Source organism: Dendrobates tinctorius, unplaced genomic scaffold (assembly GCF_039654945.1).
Source record: "Dendrobates tinctorius isolate UK_male_01 unplaced genomic scaffold, ASM3965494v1 ptg000022l, whole genome shotgun sequence".
Classification (NCBI taxonomy): domain Eukaryota; kingdom Metazoa; phylum Chordata; class Amphibia; order Anura; family Dendrobatidae; genus Dendrobates; species Dendrobates tinctorius.
Window position 1 is genome coordinate 41134590 of NW_027361690.1, and position 21365 is coordinate 41155954.

The 21365-nt window shown below is 40.6% G+C and overlaps 1 protein-coding gene across 2 annotated transcripts in view; it reads left to right on the forward strand.

The window, feature by feature from the left end:
* Positions 1-20921, forward strand: part of FES (FES proto-oncogene, tyrosine kinase) — a 222580-nt gene extending 201659 nt beyond the window's left edge. For both annotated transcript variants that reach the window (XM_073568625.1, XM_073568626.1), the window contains 5 exons: positions 1311-1405; positions 3627-3750; positions 16036-16193; positions 18855-18977; positions 20205-20921. In XM_073568625.1, the coding sequence (XP_073424726.1) occupies positions 1311-1405; positions 3627-3750; positions 16036-16193; positions 18855-18977; positions 20205-20347 (643 nt within the window). In that variant the 3' untranslated portion in view covers positions 20348-20921. The remainder of the gene's footprint in view (positions 1-1310; positions 1406-3626; positions 3751-16035; positions 16194-18854; positions 18978-20204) is intronic.
* The last annotated feature ends 444 nt before the right edge of the window (positions 20922-21365 follow it).

Consider the following 21365-nt stretch of genomic DNA (forward strand, 5'->3'; position numbering starts at 1 on the left):
CAGTCTGCCCATTCTCCTCTGACCTCTGGCATCAACATGGCATTTCCGGCCACAGAACTGCCGCTCACTGGATTTTTTTTCTTTTTCGGACCATTCTCTGTAAACCCTAGAGATGGTTGTGCGTGAAAATCCCAGTAGATCAGCAGTTTCTGAAATACTCAGACCAGCCCTTCTGGCACCAACAATCATGCCACGTTCAAAGGCACTCAAATCACCTTTCTTCCCCATACTGATGCTCGGTTTGAACTGCAGGAGATTGTCTTGACCATGTCTACATGCCTAAATGCACTGAGTTGCCGCCATGTGATTGGCTGATTAGAAATTAAGTCTTAACACACAGTTGGACAGGTGTACCTAATAAAGTGGCCAGTGAGTGTATGTGTATTCTATGTGTCTATATCTATTCTTTCGTTTCTTTATTAAACCTGTCAGTGTGAGTTTACTGTATAGCGCACTGAATTGCCGGCTTTGCTAAAAGACACCGGGTGCGTATTTCTCGCAAGTCACGTGTGGTCCGTGTGTAATCCGTATTTTTTGCGCACCCATAGACTTGCATTGGCGTACTACGGGCGTAGTACGCTGACAATCGCAGCATGCTGCGAGTGGCACGGAGCGTAGGATACGGAGGAGAAATATACGGCTGATGGGAGCTGCCCCATAGAGAATCATTGGTCCGTGTCTAATGCGTGCTTTTAGCGCCTCTCACTCTCCCGTATTCCTCGCCAGTGTGACCCCGGCCTGAGTGAGACTCTCCAGGCTTATGGCAAAATTCTGTATTCACTGTGAGTCTGCAGACTGCTGAATCATGACAGCGGGCGATGCTCGCCCTGTCACTATTCCCTGTGCTCATCAGCAGTCACATTACCGGGTGTATGCCATTTCTATACTTTTGGGCATATGCCAATTAGACATGTCTGGCTTTTCTCAGCTCACTTTTATTGAGAGAAGCCAAATGGGTCTATTAGGGACATGATCACGTTATGCAAACTGTATACATCACGTCACTGCTGACCATGAACACAGGAAGTTCAGGGGAATCAAGACATTGTGCGCACAGTGTCATGATTCAGCTGCCTGCAGTCACATAAAGGACTCTTGTCCTAAGTGACATCTCACTGGAATCAGGGTCTCTGTCTCTACAACTCCTTTAAAACGCAGTGACTACAGGAGGCTGCTGTGATGAAAGCTAAATATTTTATTTAAGTAATGTAATGAACCCTTTAATGTAATTTTTGATTTTGTACAATGTTGGTCGCAATTATTTTCATTTATTCTAATCTCTATCACATTTTTGTCTTCTTTGTTGACAGAATTTTAAAGCAATATAGTCATCCTAACATCGTCAAACTAATTGGAGTTTGTACTCAGAAACATCCAATTTACATTGTTATGGAGTTAGTACAGGGTAAGTTTATTAAAGTTCCTAGTACAGAGAAAAGTTACAGTGCCATCGTGTGGCAGTGGGTGGTAATACTCACTGATAAAAGCACTTGGATAGATAATTGGCCAGGTTTCCACATACCCAGGTAGCCCAGAACTGTTTTTTATGCCTCAGCTAATAGCAGCTGATGCTTTTTCAGTGGTTTCTACAGCACACTGCTGAGCTAGATCAAAAGATGCAACAGAGCTTTCTGATACAGCTTTTTGAACAATACACTGCAACAACTGGTGTGCCAGATGAATGTGTGCAGTCCCTTAGAAAACTATGTGATCTGGTCCCACATCAGTTTTCCTACAGCGTTACATTGTCTTGCTGGTGGTAAAAAATCTGTATTGCCAGATACTGTATGTGGAGACGAGGACTATTTACTGTATATTGGTAGCACGCCTAAATGTAAACATTACAGCACGTATGTGGTGCCACTGTAGGACAATACAGCGATGGAAGTGACAGTAAGGCCGGGGTCAGACTTGCAAGAAACTCGCACGAGTCTCGCATGTCAATACCCCGCACTGCTGCCGGCACTCGGATCGGAGCATTCATCTGCATGTATTTCTCTGCAGCTGATTAATACACTGTGCATAGGCATAAAGCTGCCAATCAGTGGTGGGGGCAAGGTAATAGAGAGCTTAGGTCTGCAGCAGATAAAACAGGGATTTTATCAAAACTGCAGCAAACAGCCTACTAAGTGACACATCACTGGAATCAAGGTCTCTGTCCCTACATCATGCTGCTCTTAGTCCGTTTTCACATGTCCTGATATTTTCAGTACCAGAAAAACCAGAGATGTCAGTATCTTTGTGTCCATGTGTGTAATACTTGTGGCACACTTGTGGCAACCGTGTGCCGCATCAGTACCACATGCACGGTTGCCAGGGAAGCAACTGTACAGTAAGCGCTTTGACCCGGCGCCAGGTGCTGAAGACCTCTCGCATCATTCTCCCCTGCTCTGCCATTGATCAGCACGAGAAAGGGAGAATGATGAGTTATATTCAACTGGTAATAGCAACAGCAGGTGGCGGAAGGGACTATTACTCCCATCAGTCTACACCTGCTGCTGCTAATAACAGTGAGTGCAGGCGGTGGCTGATGAGAGTATTCATCAACCGCCTGCGCTATAAATATATAAAAAATCTGGTGTGGGTTCCACTGTATTTTCTACAGCCAAACATAACTCACAGCTGGGGGCTGCAACTCTCAGCTGTCAGCATTAGCAAGGCTGGTTATCAAGAATAGAGGGGTCCCCGTGCTGTTTTTTTTAAATGATTTAAATAAATAATTTAAAAAAATGGCATTGGATTCCCCTCATTTTTGGCAACTAGCCTTGCTAAAGCTGACAGAGGCTGGTATTCTCAGGATGGTAAGAGGACATGGATATTGGCCCCCAGCCTAAAAATAGCAGCCCATACCCGCCTATACCTAATACCAATGTGAACATGCGTTTATGTGCTGCATGTATGTCAACTTAAACCAAGCTCAATTTTTGTGTTTTTTCTTTGTAATTTTGCAGCCTAGCTTCACTAGGCTGGTGTACACAGGTTGGGACCTGGTCCTTTGTCTGCCCTTATTCACACACTGAGGTCAACTCTGACAGATTGTAAGGTTTTTAATACTAGACAGTGTAGGACCGTCCCGATCAGGGTCATCTTGCCGAAGGTGGGATGGCTTTTATGCTATTTTTGATCAAAATCAGTGTTACTAAGAACTCTGTTATTTAAATGCACTTTTGCTTTTTACTTATTTAGTTACAGCAGAGTTTATGTTCATTTTGCTTCTTCTAGGTTTTGTATTCTTTATGGCCAATGTGAACATGCATTTAGGTGCTGCATGTATACCAACTTAAACCAAGCTCAATTTTTGTGTTTTGACTTATACCTAATGTATTAATAAAATGTGATGTAATCTTAGCCTAACAAACATTGAAAAAGTGAAATAAGCTATTTTAATACTGTTGCTCAGTTTCCTCATAATGAGATTTTGATGTTGGGGGGATTAGCTGTAACTTTGGGGAGTTTAGCTGAGGATTTTTTTTTTCTAAATAAAGGGGTATAATTATTTTTTCAGTTCTCACTCACTCTCTCCTGTGATAACATTATATACATTATTGGAAGATGTGATATATGTTTAGCTCAGATCTAAGATCAGATGATATGCTGACAGCTGCAGTAACGATGTTCACCTGTAGGTGGAGACTTCTTGACATTCTTGAGGAATGATGGACCCAGATTGAAAACAAAGGAACTAATCAGGATGTCAGAGAACGCTGCGGCCGGGATGGAATACCTGGAAAGCAAACATTGTATTCACAGGTACAGACTCAAGGGTTATTGCAGTGGTATCTCATAAAAATAACACGCAGCTTCAAAGTTTCTTCATATACTCTTTTGTAGTTACACACATGGTCAAAATTTTTGGCACCCCTCGTTTAATGACGGAAAAACCCACAATAGTCACAGAAATAACTTGAATCTGACAAAAGTAATAATAAATTAAAAATCTATGAAAATAAACAAATGAAAGTCAGTCATTGCTTTTCAACCATGCTTCCACAGAATTATTAAAAAGCTAAAACTCATGAAATAGGCCTGGACAGAAATGATGGTACCCTTAACTTAATATTTTGTTGCACAACCTTTTGAGGCAATCACTGCAATCAAACGATTCCTGTAACTGTCAATGAGACTTCTGCACCTCTCCACAGGTATTTTGGCCCACTCCTCAAGAGCAAACTGCTCCAGTTGTCTCGTGTTTGAGGGTTGTCTTTTCCAGACGGCATGTTTCAGCTCTTTCCAAAGATGCTCAATAGGATTTAGGTCAGGGCTCATAGAAGGCCACTTCAGAATAGTCCAATGTTTTCCTCTTAGCCATTCTTGGGTGTTTTTAGCTGTGTGGTTTGGGTCATTATCCCATTGCAAGACCCATGACCTGCAACTGAGACCAAGCTTTCTGACACTGGGCAGCACATTTCTCTCTAGAATCCCTTGATAGTCTTGAGACTTTATTGTACCCTGCACAGATTCTAGACACCCTGTGCCAGATGCAGCAAAGCAGCCCCAGTACAAAACAGAGCCTCCTCCATGTTTCACAGTTGGGACAGTGTTTTTTTTTCTTGATATGATTAATTTTTCCAACTGTGAACATAAAGCTGATGTGCCTTGCCAAAAATTCAATTTTTGTTTCATCTGTCCATAGAACATTCTCCCAGAAGCTTTGTAGCTTGTCAACATGTAGTTTGGCAAATTTCAGTCTGGCTTTTTTAAGATTTTGTTTCAACAATGGTGTCATCCTTGGTCGTCTCCCATGAAGTCCACTTTGGCGCACACAGCAATGGATGGTGCGATCTTACACTGATGTTCCTTGAGCTTGAAGTTCACCTTTAATATGTTTAGAAGTTTTTCTGGGCTCTTTTGTTACCATTCGTATTATCTGTCTCTTTGATTTGTCATCAATTTTCCTCCTGCAGCCACGTCCAGGGAGGATGGCTACAGTTCCATGGAGCTTAAATTTCTGTATACTATGTGCAACTGTAGTCACAGGAACATCAAGCTGCTTGGAGATGGTCTTATAACTTTTACCTTTAACATGTTTGTCTATAATTTTCTTTCTAATCTCCTGAGACAACTCTTTCCTTCGCTTCCTCTGGTCCACGTTGACTGTGATACACACCATGTCACCAAACAGCACAGTGAGTATCTGTAGCCCTCTATACAGGCCACTCACTGATTCCAAGATTGTAGACACCTGTGATGTTAATTAGTGGACACACCTTGATTTAGCATGTCCTTTTTGTCACGTTATTTTCAGGGGTACCATCATTTCTGTCCAGTCCTATTTCATGAGTTTTATTATTTTTTTTAAATTCTGTGGAAGCATGGTTGAAAAGCAATGACTGACTTTCATTTGCTCATTTTCATAGATTTTTTTATTTATTATTATTATTATTGCCAGATTCAAGTTATTTCTGTGACCATTGTGGATTTTTCTGTCATTAAATATGGGGTACCAACAATTTTGACCACGTGTATATCTGAGGGCTCATACTCACTTGCGAGAGACTCGCATGATTCTCGGGCAGTCTCTCGCATGAAATCCTGGCATTGCCGCCGGCTTTCGGATCGGAGCGTACAGCTACATGTATTTCTATGCAGCCGCATGCTTCGGTCCCAGTGCCGGAGGTAGTGCCAGGTTTTCATGCGAGAGACTTGCACGAGAATCGTGCGAGTCTCTCGCAAGTGATTGAGCCCTAATGGTTTTTATATCAAGCAAACGATAAATGGCAATAACGGGATCTAGGTGAAATGCAGTGACAATTCAAGTACAATGTCTAATATACAGTATTGTACTTCTACACCAATCTCTATGAAATATTTGACATACTCAAAAAAGGGATTTTCGTCTAAAAAGGACATTAATCTGTCACGGACAATTTTCACTTTTGCACTTTTGTAATTTCCTCTCGTTTGAAAAGCCATGATTTTTAAATGTTTGCATCAGTTGTAATTGTTAATTTCATCTTATATTTTTACATAAAATTAAACTGAAAAAGAAAATGAGAACACATTCCAAGTGGGGTGCAATGGTGAAAAAATAATAATTCTGCCATTGTTTTTTTTGGTTAATTGCGCAGAAAAATTACCTGTCAACATTATTTTTTAGGTCAATATGATTACGGTTGTACCAGACTTTGACAGGTTTTTTTTTTGTCTTTTTGGTTCTTTTTCAATTTATGAGGTGATAAAAATTTTGTCAATTGTTAAAAAAAAAAAAAAAAAAAAACAAAGAGAGATTGGCTTGTGTCAGCCTAACTTTGATAGAGCTGTATGAGACCTTGTCTTTTGCGTGGCAAGCTGACAATTTGGTAATGTCATTTTAGGGTACATTCAATGTTCTTCTTACCTATTGATTCTTTTTTTTAGGAAGGTGTGGTGACCGAAAAATGCAAATCTACTGTTTGGATTTTTCTTTATCTTTGTAGCATTTACCAGATGTACCAGAAATGGAACTATGTGAATGCTGTTGTCAGTGGCTGACAGTAGCATTTAAATGTCAGAGATGAGCACTCACTTCAGGCGCTGCTGTTACAGGCAGGTACCACTTATATAGCACAGATGGGATCTGCTGGGCATGGTGCGGGCTCAGCTTCTGAGCCTGCTCCATATGTGGAGACCAAACATTGGACATACTATTTTGTCCTACATATGGTTGTGTTAGGGCAGTGCAGTGGCTCAGTGGTTAGCACTGCACCCTTGCAGCGCTGGGGTCTTGGGTTCAAATCTCACGAAGGACAACATCTGCAAGGAGTTTGTATCTTCTCATGTAATAGGGTGGGTTTCCTCCTACACTCCAAAGTTATAGTGTTAGGGAACTTGGATTGTGACCCCCAAATTTTCAGTTTGTCTGATTTTTCTCTTTGTAGGTATATTTTTGAGTAAAATGTAAATTGTTCTTTTATTCTTTAAACTACTGACTACATGTCTTTGAATTTCCAAGCACTAAATTTCGTAATTATTTTCAAAAACTGAGAAATGGTCAAAATAAAAATATGCAATGTTTGCAGACCTCAAATAATGCAAAGAAAACAAGTTCATAATCATTTAGAAACAACAATACTAATGTTTTAACTCACTAGTAATAGGAGCTGTAGGAAACAAAGGAGCACAAATAGGGTCTTATCCCATGGATTGCAAACTCAGTTTTTACAAAAAAAACTGCTCTCCTGGTAGTATAGAATGAAAGCATCTATGTCAGCTGCCGCAGATCCACGGGTCGACAAGCGATCAAAAGAGAAATGTAATAGAGGAAATTTGTGGACTATGGACACGCTGCCAAATAATTCAAATCCAGACGTAGTTGAAAAACATAATGGTGGTTTATTCTACACGTTTCAAAGTCTATATGTCGTCTTCTTCAGGAAATACCACAAAAGCATCACAAAAACAATTTTTCTAAAACTGTGCAGTGGTCTCTTAATTTTTGCCAGAGCTTATATATATATATATATATATATATATATATATATACAGTCATATTTAAAGTTTGGGCACCCCTATTAATGTTAACCTATTTTCTTTATAACAATTTTGGTTTTTGCAACAGCTATTTCAGTTTCATATATCTAATAACTGATGGACTCAGTTATATTTCTGGATTCAAATGAGGTTTATTGTACTAACAGAAAATGTGCAATCTGCATTTAAACAAAATTTGACGAGTGCAAAAGTATGGGCACCTCAACATAAAAGTGACATTAATATTTCGTAGATCCTCCTTTTGCAAAAAAATACAGCCTCTAGTCTCTTCCTGTAGCTATTAATGAGTTCCTGGATCCTGGATGAAGGTATTTGTGACCATTCCTGTTTACAAAACAATTCCAGTTCTGTTAAGTTTGATGGTCGCCGAGCATGGACAGTCCGCTTCAAATCATCCCACAGATGTTCAATGATATTCAGGTCTGGGGACTGGGATGGCCATTCCAGAACATTGTAATTGTTCCTCTGCATGAATGCCTGAGTAGATTTGGAGCGGTGTTTTGGATCATTGTCTTGCTGAAATATCCATCCCCTGCGTAACTTCAACTTCGTCACTGATTCTTGCACATTATTGTCAAGAATCTGCTGATACTGAGTTGAATCCATGCGACCCTCAACTTTAACAAGATTCCCGGTGCCGGCATTGGCCACACAGCCCCAAAGCATGATGGAACCTCCACCAAATTTTACTGTGGGTAGCAAGTGTTTTTCTTGGAATGCTGTTTTTTAGCCTCCATGCATAATGCCTTTTTGTATGACCAAACAACTCAATCTTTGTTTCATCAGTCCACAGGATCTTCTTCCAAAATGTAACTGGCTTGTCCAAATGTGCTTTTGCATACCTCAGGCGACTCTGTTTGTGGCGTGCTTGCAGAAACGGCTTCTTTCGCATCACTCTCCCATACAGCTTCTCCTTGTGCAAAGTGCGCTGTATTGTTGACCGATGCACAGCGACACCATCTGCAGCAAGATGATGCTGCAGGTCTTTGGAGGTGGTCTGTGGATTGTCCTTGACTGTTCTCACCATTCTTCTCTGCCTTTCTGATATTTTTCTTGGCCTGCCACTTCTGGGCTTAACAAGAACTGTACCTGTGTTCTTCCATTTCCTTACTATGTTCCTCACAGTGGAAACTGACAGGTTAAATCTCTGAGACAACTTTTTGTATCCTTCCCCTGAAAAGCTATGTTGAATAATCTTTGTTTTCAGATCATTTGAGAGTTGTTTTGAGGAGCCCATGATGCCACTCTTCATAGGAGAATCAAATAGGAGAACTACTTGCAAGTGGCCACCTTAAATACCTTTTCTCATGATTTGATACACCTGGCTATGAAGTTCAAAGCTCAATGAGGTTACAAAACCAATTTAGTGCTTCAGGAAGTCAGTAGAAAGTAGTTAGGAGTGTTCAAATCAAGAAAGTGATAAGGGTGCCCATACTTTTGCACCGGTCAAATTTTGTTTAAATGCAGATTGCACATTTTCTGTTAGTACAATGAACCTCATTTGAATCCAGAAATATAACGGAGTCCATCAATTATTAGATATATGAAACTGAAATAGCTGTTGCAAAAACCAAAATTGTTATAAAGAAAAAAGGTTAACATTAATAGGGGTGCCCAAACTTTAACATATAACTGTATATATTGTATATATAACTCTAGCAAAAATTAAGAGACCACTGCGCAGTTTTATAACAATCAGCCTCCCTGACAGCCATTCCATTCCAGTGTCAGTTGAATTCCAACCAGAGTACACCTCATTCTACTTAATGTGCTTCTGATTAGGTGATCACCTGAAACTTACTAAAACATGTGTGAATAAGGGTTACCAAAACCGACTTACTGAAAAAAACCCTATTAAAATATAACGTTTATTAAGTACATAAACAACAATATAAAACAGATATCCTCTATTCTGAAGCCTAGCAAAAACTGGGCTATTGCATTGCTGGAACAAAAGAGATATTCCAGATGGAACCAATCTAACCAGCTATATCAGCCACTACAATCATTTGGTCAGAAAAAACTAAGTCCTGGCAGTTAAAAAAACAGCAAAAAAACATTACTCTTCGATCCTCCCAAGACCTCCTACTCTACTCCACACTTATTCGATCCTCACACAACCGCCTCCAAGATTTCTCCCAAATATCCCCTATCCTCTGGAATGCCATGCCTCAACACGTCCGATTATCCACCACCCTCGGATCCTTCAAACGGAACCTGAAAACCCATCTTTTCAGGAAAGCTTACAGCCTGCAATAACCATTCTGCCGCCTCACCACCGCCTGAGCTGGCGCCTCATCACCACCAGAGCTGCTGCACCCCCGACCTTCTGTCTCTTCCCCACTATCCCGTAGAATGCAAGTCCGCAAGGACAGGGTTCTCTCTCCTCTGTACCAGTCTGTCATTGTAAATTTGTTGTGGAAACTTGTTTACCGTTAACAATATTTATAACTTTGTATGTAACCCCCCTTCTCATGTACAGCACCATGGAATTAATGGCGCTATATAAATAATATTTATTATATAAATAATAAACAATAATAATAATAATTCATAAAAAAACAGTACTTATCTGTGACTATATACTCCTGCATCTCAACGCATTTCCCCCTACTGAGGCAGCCTCATCAATTGGATTAGTTTCCACTGCCAGACCGCTCTGACCGATATGCATCTCTCCTGATGAATCCGTAGTAGGGGGAAACACGTTGAGAGTGTGCGGAGTATATATGAGGACTCATGTCATCGTTAATTTTTGGCTATCATGATGCAGGAGTATATAGTCACATATAAGTACTGTTTTTTTATGAATGGGCTTATTGATGTTGATATCTGGTGATTAAATTAGGAGTGGATTATATATCTAACATTTGAAGTGGCTGGAGTGCCCCTGATATATTACATTTTTGATATATGTATCTATCATGTTAAATGATGTTTTTGATGGCTATGATATGTCTGATAATTTGATACCAGATAAGCCTGTTTTTTTGCCTATCATTGGATTATGACTTTATAAGATGGGCAGTTTCTGATCAAGGTACCTGCTGTGACAATTAATATACTCCATATACATAACGTAGTGGTTTTGGGAAAGGGCATAATTTGCTACAATTTTATATTTTATATCTAATATCATTGGCTCTATTGTATGTGAGTGGTGTGTATTTAGACTGCCTGGACTTTGCACTTTTTCTCACATCTATATTTGACTGTATAAATCCATTTTATTACATTCATGAAGATATTCTAAGCAAGTGGATACAGGCCATCTGGCCCTCTGTTTCATCCTTTCGTCTTATAGCATGATATAGGAGACTAGGGACAGCCGTCGCAAGAGCGGGGGCACCATTCTCGTATTTCTTAGGGTGCCAACCTCCGCACCTAGGTAGGTGTTCAGATAGTCATTTTTTGTATAGGGCCAGGTCACTGTTTTCTACACATCGGCTGAGTGAAATTGTTATCAGGTGGTAGCACTAAATATCAATTTTTATATATTCCCTTTATGCACATTCCCCTTTTTCTGGCTTTGTTGAGGTTTTTCTGGGCCAAAAAATGTGTTTTTTTTGCAGTCTTTTAATTGCCAGGACTTAGTTTTTTCTGACCAAATGATTGTATTGGCGGATATAGCTGGTTAGATTGGTTCTATCTGGAATATCTCGTTTGTTCCAGCAATGCAATAGCCCAGTTTTTGCTAGGCTTCAGACTAGGGGATATCTGTCAGTTTTATATTGTTGTTTATGTACTTAATAAAAGTTATATTTTAATAGGGTTTAGGTGATCACCTGAACCAAATCTTATTTAACCAATGAAAGTATAAAAAAAACCTGCTGTGGTGTTCACAATACTCTTGCATTAGGACAAGCTGGATGGCAAAACAAGTGCTAGTAATATCCCAAAAGTAATAGGAATGAAAAAATAACTTTTAACGATGCCAAGGAAGTTGAAAAGAAAAGTCTTGAGTGAGGAAAAGAAGGACTCAATTCTGGCTTTACTAGCAGCTAGCAGAGGGATCCAGTGGGCGTCATGTTGCCTCCATCCTTAAAATTTCTAAGATGGCAGTCCATTACAACAAGGTCAAGCAGCAGACATTGGGGACAACAAAGCTACAGACCGGCAGAGGGCAAAAACGACTCTCCACTGACCGGGATGACCATCATCTTATTTGAATGTCACTCAGCAACCGCAGGATGACATCAAGTAACCTACAAAAGGAATGGCAAATAGCAGCTGGGGTGACGTGCATGGCAAGAACAGTTCGTAACAGGCTCCTAGAGCCAGGGCTCAAGTCATGTAAAGGTAGAAAAAAACCTTTCATCAATGAGAAGCAAAGGAGAGCCAGGTTGAAGTTTGCCAAAGACCATAAGGATTGGACCATAGAGGACTGGAGTAAGGTAATCTTCTCTGATGAGTCTAATTTTCAGCTTTGATCAGCACCTGTTTGTCTAATGGTTAGACGGAGACCTGGAGAGGTGTACAAGCCACAGTGTCTTGCACCCACTGTGAAATTTGGTGGAGGATCGGTGATGATCTGGGGGTGCTTCATCAAGGCTGGAATTGGGCAGGTTAATCTTTGCAAAGGACGTATGATTCAAGCCGCATACAAGGTTATCCTGGAAAAACAGTTGTTTCCTTCTGCTCAGGCAATGTTCCCCAACTCTGAGGACTGGTTTTATCAGCAGGACAATGCGCCATGCCACACAGCTAGGTCAATCAGTGTGTGGATGAAGGACCACCACATCAATCCATGTCATGGTCAACCCAATCTCCAGAACTGAACCCCATTGAAAACCTCTGGAATGTAATCAAGAGGAAGTTGGATAATCACAAGCCATCAAACAAAGAACTTCTTAAATTTTTGTACCAGGAGTGGCTTAAGGTCACCCAAAAGCAGTGTGAAAGACAGGTGGGAAGCATGCCAAGACGTATGAAAGCTGTGATTAAAAATCATGGTTATTCCACAAAATATTGATCTCTGAACTCTTCCTGAGTTAAAATATTAGTATTGTTGTTTCTAAATGATTATGAACTTGATTTCTTTGCATTATTTGAGGTCTGCAAGCACTGCATTTTTTTGTTATTTTGACCATTTCTCATTTTCTGAAAATAAATACAAAATTTAGTACTTTTAAAATCGAAGTCAGTAGTTTATAGAATAACAGAGCGATTTACATTTTACTCAAAAATATACCTGTAAAGAGAAAAATCAGACAAACTGAAAATTTTGTAAAATATATGTTTCTCTTCCCATTCACCTGATATTGCTAATTTACTTTTCAGCAGTTGTTTGCTACTTGCTGCATAGGTTAGTGCACATTGCTTCTACACGCTTTACAATAAAGTTTGAAAGCACTGCTTTGCAGCAATTCGGAATTGTTGGAGCTCATTTTTTTAGCTCCTGACTATGGCCGGCTTCAGGGCTATGGTGGTCCTCCTTTGCTGTAGGAAAAAGCTGCCTCATATTGCAGTATCAGAGAGGACTCCAGTTGAAAAAATAAAGTCCTTTTTACTGACAATGAAACTTATGTACAGAGGGTTGCAGGAATAAAGCTTGCTATTTTCTTCTGTGCAATACAGAGACACATTCATAATGGTTATGGACGGCGGCATATTACTTGTGAGAAATGTTGCAGATGAACAGGACAAATTGGGTACCTCCATCTTCCTGGTGCAGGGCCACATGGGTCAATGTGTTTCACTGCACCCTAATTTCAGTCTTGTGAACAGTGTAAGGGAGCTGTGTATCTTACTAGCTACCACCTTACTGACATGTGCCATCCTGGCTGACCCCATATTCCTTCATGGCTGTTCTCCAGGTCTGGCTAGCCCCATCGCTTCTTTTAGCTTTTTCAGTTCTAAGTGCCCCAAATTGCCTGCAATGAGGAACTACCACCACTGCAGGATTCTGATGGAGAATTGCTCCCTTTTCTTATCTTATCTGCCACACACACACACACACACTCAGTGATGATATCCTTCCTCTTAGGGACTGCTTTCTTGTCTTCTACTCTATAACAACTAACTATAAACCAGGAACTGAAACACAGGTCCCTGTTACTCCTCCCCAATTATGGGCCAGCTCTACAGTTAACCCTGTCACCCCTGACTAACAGGAACTCCAGCCTCTAGAACAGCGTTTCTCAACCTGTGGGTCGCGACCCCGGCGGGGGTCGAACGACCAAAACACAGGGGTCGCCTAAAGCACTCGCAGTTTACTCACCCCCAGTTTCTGCATCCCTGTCGGAGCGGCAGCTTCATCCAGTGCTGAGCGGTCACGTGGTACCGCTCATTTAAGGTCATGAATATGGACGCCACTCCTCTCCCATAGGCGTGGCATCCATATTTATGACTTTAAATGAGCGGTACCACGTGACTGCTTCACAGAGGAAGAAGCTGACGCGCCAGGATAGAGATGCAGGGAAGTTCAGCAGCGACGGTGTGAGGGTAAGTATGATGGGGGAGGACGGGGGAGCCCAGCCATGCATACAAGAATGGGAGCAGAGCCATGTATACAGGATGGGAGAGTGGGAGCGGAGCCGTGTATACAGCATGGGAGAGTGGGAGCAGAGCCATGTATACAGGATGGGAGACTGGGAGCAGAGCCATGTATACAGGATGGGAGCAGAGCCATGTATACAGGATTGGAGAGTGGGAGCAGAGCCATGTATACAGGATGGGAGAGTGGGAGCAGAGCCATGTATACAGGATGGGAGAGTGGGAGCAGAGCCATGTATACAGGATGGGAGCAGAGCCATGTATACAGGATGGGAGAGTGGGAGCGGAGCCATGTATACAGGATGGGAGAGTGGGAGCAGAGCCATGTATACAGGATGGGAGCAGAGCCATGTATACAGGATGGGAGAGTGGGAGCAGAGCCATGTATACAGGATGGGAGCAGAGCCATGTATACAGGATGGGAGCAGAGCCATGCATACAGGATGGGAGAGTGGGAGCAGAGCCATGTATACAGGATGGGAGAGTGGGAGCGGAGCTGTGTATACAGCATGGGAGAGTGGGAGCAGAGCCATGTATACAGGATGGGAGAGTGGGAGCAGAGCCATGTATACAGGATGGGAGCAGAGCCATGTATACAGGATGGGAGAGTGGGAGCAGAGCCATGTATACAGGATGGGAGACTGGGAGCAGAGCCATGTATACAGGATGGGAGCAGAGCCATGTATACAGGATGGGAGAGTGGGAGCGGAGCCATGTATACAGGATGGGAGGATGGGAGCAGAGCCATGTATACAGGATGGGAGCAGAGCCATGTATACATGCCATGGTGAAATGTTATTTATTGGAATTTAGTAATAAATATTTCTTAACATATAATTACATATTGTTTTTGTGATTAATCACTATGTTTAAATTATGTTTGATTTGTAGCAATGAGAATACATAATGCATATCAGGTATTTACATTCCGAATCATAATGTAGCAAAATTACAGTTTTAAAGTAGCCACCAAAATTATTTTTTGGTTTGGGGTCTCCGCAACATGAGGAACTGTACTGCGGGGTCACGGCATTAGAAAGGTTGAGAACCACTGCTCTAGAAGGATAAAACGTAATACAGTACATTTTCCACACATTAAACAACAGGGGTCTTTAGAGGGGTGTTACATCACCTTCTCCACCTTTACAGAATTTTCTGCCCATAGAGATTATTTTAATGGCGGCATGAACGATACAATCACTTAACCAGTATTTGGCATTATTTGGAAGCCGATAATTGACTTATCTGCTTCTCCAGCCCACATATTGATTTTCCTCAGACTTCAATGACTTGATAAAAACAAGTAAGCTGGTAGGAGATTCAATCAATAGTTCTTTAATGAATATGTACAAATGGGTCAACAAAAACAGACCGTGCAAACTTTGATTAATGGATGTTTGCAAAATTAAAAGGACACCTCCTGTTTAACAGGTATTATGCATGTGTAAACCAATGACAACGTATGTGCCTACAGCAACATAACATCATTAAATGTATAATTCTTTATTGGAAATTCACCCGATTCAACCAGCTACAATGTTTTATCAGTAACTTGGCATTTATCCAGGGGCACGGACATATTGGTGCAACGTTTGCAGTCACACATGAGCCCAAGAGTTAAGAAGGCCCACTTCCACCTTTAGATCAGGAAGCAGGTGCTGTCATAGACATAAAGAGGGGTTCATATACCGTTCTTTCACAGGGGGCCATCTTCTGTATGTATCCGCCACTGTATTGGTAGCCTGCTTGCATTTCTTTTTTCTGAAATATACTTAGATGCCACTTAGCAGCAAAAGATTTAGGAGCAACTTGGGCTGGGCCCCATCTATCCAAAGATCCCATGAAAGCTAATACATTTACAAAAAAAGCACATTTGTAGGAGTAGTGATATGGCTTCGTAGGCGCTTGTCACACAACAAAATTGTTACCTTTTTTTTGTAGAGATCCTCTGTCTGTCATAAGAAATCTAGTGTAGACGCCATGTACAAATCAGGCTGGAATTGCATTGGGGATATCTATACACGGACTACACTTTTTTCATTTTCCACAATGTCATTCTTTTAAATACAGGGATCTTGCAGCACGTAACTGTCTTGTGACCGAAAAAAATGTCTTGAAGATTAGTGACTTTGGTATGTCAAGAGAAGAGGCAGATGGAGTATATTCATCCACTGGAGGAATGAAGCAGATTCCTGTTAAATGGACGGCGCCGGAAGCTCTTAACTATGGTATTTCTTTATACTAGGATTATGATGTTTCTTCAGGGTATTAGACTTATTTAAACTGAATTTAACAAAGGAAATAGTAGCTCTAATATAGATTATCTGCAGACAGAGCCAAAACTAGGCTTTTCATCGCATGTGCAAAAAGTATTGTTTGCTGCCCTATCCCTGTATTGAAATACCTTGTTAGTGTACCCCGATAGAAGTCACTGATGGTTGATCTTCTATATTGTCTGTACAAATAGTTGGATAGAAATCTTGCAGAGAATGCAGGGAGTAAATTCCTCCTGATCACTTCCAATTTAATCTGGGACTTTGTTTGATTGCAGGATATAGCGTTCCTAATCTCCTGTTGCTGACAGTAATGAGGGGGGAGGCACCTGCTGCAGTAAGGTCCCCTACAGCCAAATATTGTTTCATGAATGGTTGCGAGACTGCAAAGTAGGATGGCTGATTTCTAGAGACACATAAATGAATCATTGTTGCACTCTGCAGCACTGAAATTATAACACCAAGGAGGAAAAGTTGTGGAATTGTGAAAATCACAGGATGAATAGACATGGTAATGATATGCAAATTATGAAAAAATAATACTCCAGGACATATCACAGACTAACGGTAGATGACCCCCAAAGGACAGGTAGCTGAAACAGCCCAGTAGGAGAATACGGCTGATATACAGACTGGCATAGCAGGTGCAGGCGAGTCCAGCTGGTATACAGAATGGCACAGCAGGTGCAGGCACGTCTGGCTGATATACAGACTGGTACGTCAGGTGCACATAGGTCCAGCTGATATACAGACTGGAAGTGTGCATTATCACTGTAATGCAAAATTTTGTGGAAGGCCAAAAAGCAGGTCCATAGCCATGCGGAACAGTGGAGTGTTATATAAAACATCAACACTCCAATATTGTCGAATTTATGGCTTCTTCACTACACCCATGTGAAGAACCAAGCCCCAAAACTTGATCATTTCCATGGCATCTACATGGGTCCAGTTGGCAAATGATGAAGTGGGATTTTGGCAAATATTGCTGGACGTACAAATTTATCTGCAACACCATGAGATTTACAAAAATCCTCAGAGAAAAAACTTATAAAAAGTCAGTTTCTGTGAGGTCAGTGTCAAATTGGATTCCCAATTGCCCAACAAAATCAGGAATCAGTGGCTCATAATTTTCGGGAGCTGAGGTCCATACGGGGTCAGTAACGGTGAGCGCTGGTTCATTTTCTGTCCTGGGGCATCTGCATGGTAGTTCAGTATCATAAGAGCAGAAGGAGTCAGAAAAATAAAGGAAGGTGGCATCTTCTACCTCACTGTCAGTGTCGGAGGCAAGGAAAGCGTTCACCTCCTCTGCTGAATCCTGGGTTTGGGGCTAACGGGACGACATTCTTTCACATATGCGGTGTTTGTGTGTGTGTACCAATTTTTTTCAGGTGTGTGTTAGTGCGTGGTGTAAACCTATTTTTTTTATTTATGAGAAAAAAATATAAAATATAAAAATTTGGCAAAAAAAAATACAAATTTACTTAACGGATGTCAGTAAAAAAACATTTGCTAGGTTCCAGCCTATGATCCGTGCTCTTACAGCACCGATCGTAGGCTGGACATCAGTGTTTAAGGCAATTTCATTGCCTGAAACACTGAAAACGCTGTGATTGGCTTTGAACAATTGCAGCCAAGACGTGTAAGTGCATGAAGTTCTCATATTTTATACTGAATAAACCATTAATGACCTCATTGATCTCAGCCAAGGTGTGTAAGCTCATGTGTTTCTGCATATGGCGCTCATATTTGATACTGAATAAATCAAGATGTTTTTAAAATTTTGCTTCCATTTTTTTCATCATTTGCAAATCATTACCATGTCTATCCATCCATGATTTTTCCTTTTTAGTGTTGCAATTTAATTGTTGAGGAGTGTATACTATAAGATAGGATTAAAGTAGAGAGGAGTGTATCTACTATATAATCATCTAATTCTGTCTGTCTGTTTGTAATGGAAATCCCGCGGCGCTGATTGGTCGCGTCCGGCCGGCCGCGACCAGTCAGCGCATTCGAACGACGCACGCCTCCATTGGGAGAGTTGCAGCGCGGAGAAAGAGAGAGAGATTCTAGAATACACGATGCTTTAGAATCGGGCCACCATCTAGTTATTTACATATTTAGTGTTCCCATTAATCCTTTGATTATGCTTTTAAATAAATGGTAGCAGCCAATCAAACCTAAGTTATATACCGTATCTTAATAAAGCCACAAACATAATTGCAAGTCATTTTCTTTAATGTTCTTTTTTGGAATCTCAACAAATTTTGATTGGCTCAAATGTCAGAGTGAATTTTATTTTTTCACTTGGGAGTTTAATATGAGGATCTGATGAGTGTTCCTTACCTTCAAGACTATGCACCTCATTTAGAAACTGAAACAAAACGTTGGCTTGCACTTCAAATCGCTGTTGGTAAGATTGAGCTCATCTCAATAGACTAAGGGCGCCACATGATGATCACAATAAAAGCATGAGCTGAAAGGCTCCTCATCTTGTGCCTTGTGTTTATCCAGTTCAAATCTGTAGATTATCCCATATTGTACGACCTCTGCAATGTTTATTCTTAGTGTGGGGAAGCTTTTGTCACCTTGATAATACACTCTGTATTGTTATTCCAGGTCGATACAGTTCAGAAACTGACATTTGGAGTTTTGGAGTTTTACTTTGGGAAGCCTTCTCTCTTGGTGCAGTCCCATATACAGCTATGAACAACCAGCAAACTAGAGATGCTATAGAAAAAGGTAAGTGCACTCCTCTACAATAAGAATTAGAAATACTGAATATAGATCTGACATAATAAGGTGGACTCCAGAATCTCAAAAAATGAATACAATCCATCATGACGGAGATCAATGTGATTATTCTCACTGTACGGTATTCCCGGCTCTAGCGTGTCCATCTTTGATCACCATGTGCATTTCATGTCTCGGTATCTTGTCTTTACTGATCTTGTAGTCCAATTTCATGCAGAGCTGGATTCAGAACCCTGCTGAGTTTTTGTTAGCTCTTTAAGCTCCTTTCTCCTAGCAGCCCCTCCTAAATCAGAACCTGCAATGGTTATTTGTATTTTGGAAAGTGTATTCTTTACACCAGACACTGTACAGAGTGATCTGATGTAGAAAACAATAAATCTGCTGTGCATTTCCGTATATAACACCAGGTAAGGTGTTACGGACAGCAACATCAGATTGTACCATTTAGAGTATGTGCACATGTTAGGTATTTGCAGCAGAAATTTGTACACCATTTTTGCAACTCTCTCTAGGAATAAACGATACATAAAATCTGCATGTTTTTGCTGTGTTTATGACTCGTTTTTTTACATGCAATTTTGTTGAAAATTTTTTCCCAATCAGTACATGTGAAAATTGCAGCAAAAAAGCTGAAAGAATTAACATGCTGCAAATGTACAATTAATCTAGGAAAAAATAAGCAATCCTTTGTGCTTTGTCACAAATCCGAGCAGAAAAAAAAGTGACAAAACTGCAACGTATACACAGACCTTAAAGTGGTATTCCTATTTCCTGTGATTGTGCCATAAATGTACATAAGATGCGGGACCTTTACCTATCTTGAGAATAAGGCCCCGACACACGTCACTGTTATAGGAAAGGTATTTGGAATTCCCTTTCCTCAGAATTTCTTGGGCTCTCTTTTCATTTGTAAAGGATGTCCAACTACCTCTGCACTTACAGAAACACGGAGTTAAATGTGCGACCCGCACATAATTTACATTTACGTTATATCCTGTAGATAGGTCATAACTGTATGAGATGATTATACCGGCCCCTGTAATGTAAATGGTCATTAATATATGAGTCAGAGGAAAAACTAATGGTGTGTGTATAAGTATGTGTGCTAATTAACAAGCTGTACAATCAAGTTCTTTTCTATCAATTTGAGGTGACATTATAGACAAAATCAGTCAATATTCTATGTTTAAATATTTAATTTCCTTTTGATTGCAGGAATCCGCCTGCCTGCCCCGGATATGTGTCCAGAAGATATTTATAAGCTAATGCTGCGATGCTGGGAATATGATCCAAGGAAACGTCCAAACTTTGGCACTGTACACCAGGAACTTATCAGTATCCGCAAGAAACACCGATGAGGCCCGTTGCTAACAGACTGTATAAGAGGGAGGGAGGCAATTATCATCTTACTGATGGTTATCTGGGGAGATTTATTGAACGGACCTACCGGCCATAATGAACAGGGACATTAGTTCTGCTCTGTACAGATAAGTTATACGTACTGCTCATGTAATTGACGTCACTAGAGGTTTTGTTATTTGTCCAGCTCATCATCATTGCATCTCTAAAAAAAGAATGTTTTCATACCAACATAACAAAGTAATATAAGATGAAAGTTTGTGCATCCTGCATCAGGATTACTTTTTGCAAATGCAAGAGGTAATGATAATGTATACGGTGTTACACATGTACAGAGCTCAGCTTGTTTTTTTAGCACAATCCATTATGATTTCACTATGTGCCTTTATGGTTCTTCAGCTCTGCTGCATCTACAGAAAATGCTAATGCTATTCATTATTTGCTATATATCTTAATAAAAACTGTTTATTATCTGTATACACCTTCAAGAAAATATATATTTAACATGATCCAACTGCCCTATCTCATTGACTGACTGAGTTGTAATAAATGTTGGTTGCTTATTTTATGAGATTACATTGTAAAATAATTGTCTGTTTTACTTTGTGTATGTATCATGGTTATACGAGGATCATAACATGGACCTTTATCAACATGGACCTTTATTAAGCTAAATCACTATACAAGATGGAACTTTGCAATATGAAACAGAATTAATTAGCTTAGAGAAATATCATGTATTCCTCTCTGGACCAGCGCCACTCTTCTCTTTGTACTTTATCAAGTTTTGCTGCTCCACACTATTCACTTAAATAAGGCTGAACTGCAGGATTTATATATCCATTTATTCTCCCTCACCCATGACAGCACCACGGAGAGGGGGTCCACCCATCAAGGACAGGAACCTACAGACAAAAGAGCGGCACCTCTCCTCCGCCCCCAGTTGGGTTCCTGTCCTTGACGGGTGAACCACGGCAGCAGGAGCTCAGCGCTTACCGGAAGGTGAAGATCCGGGAC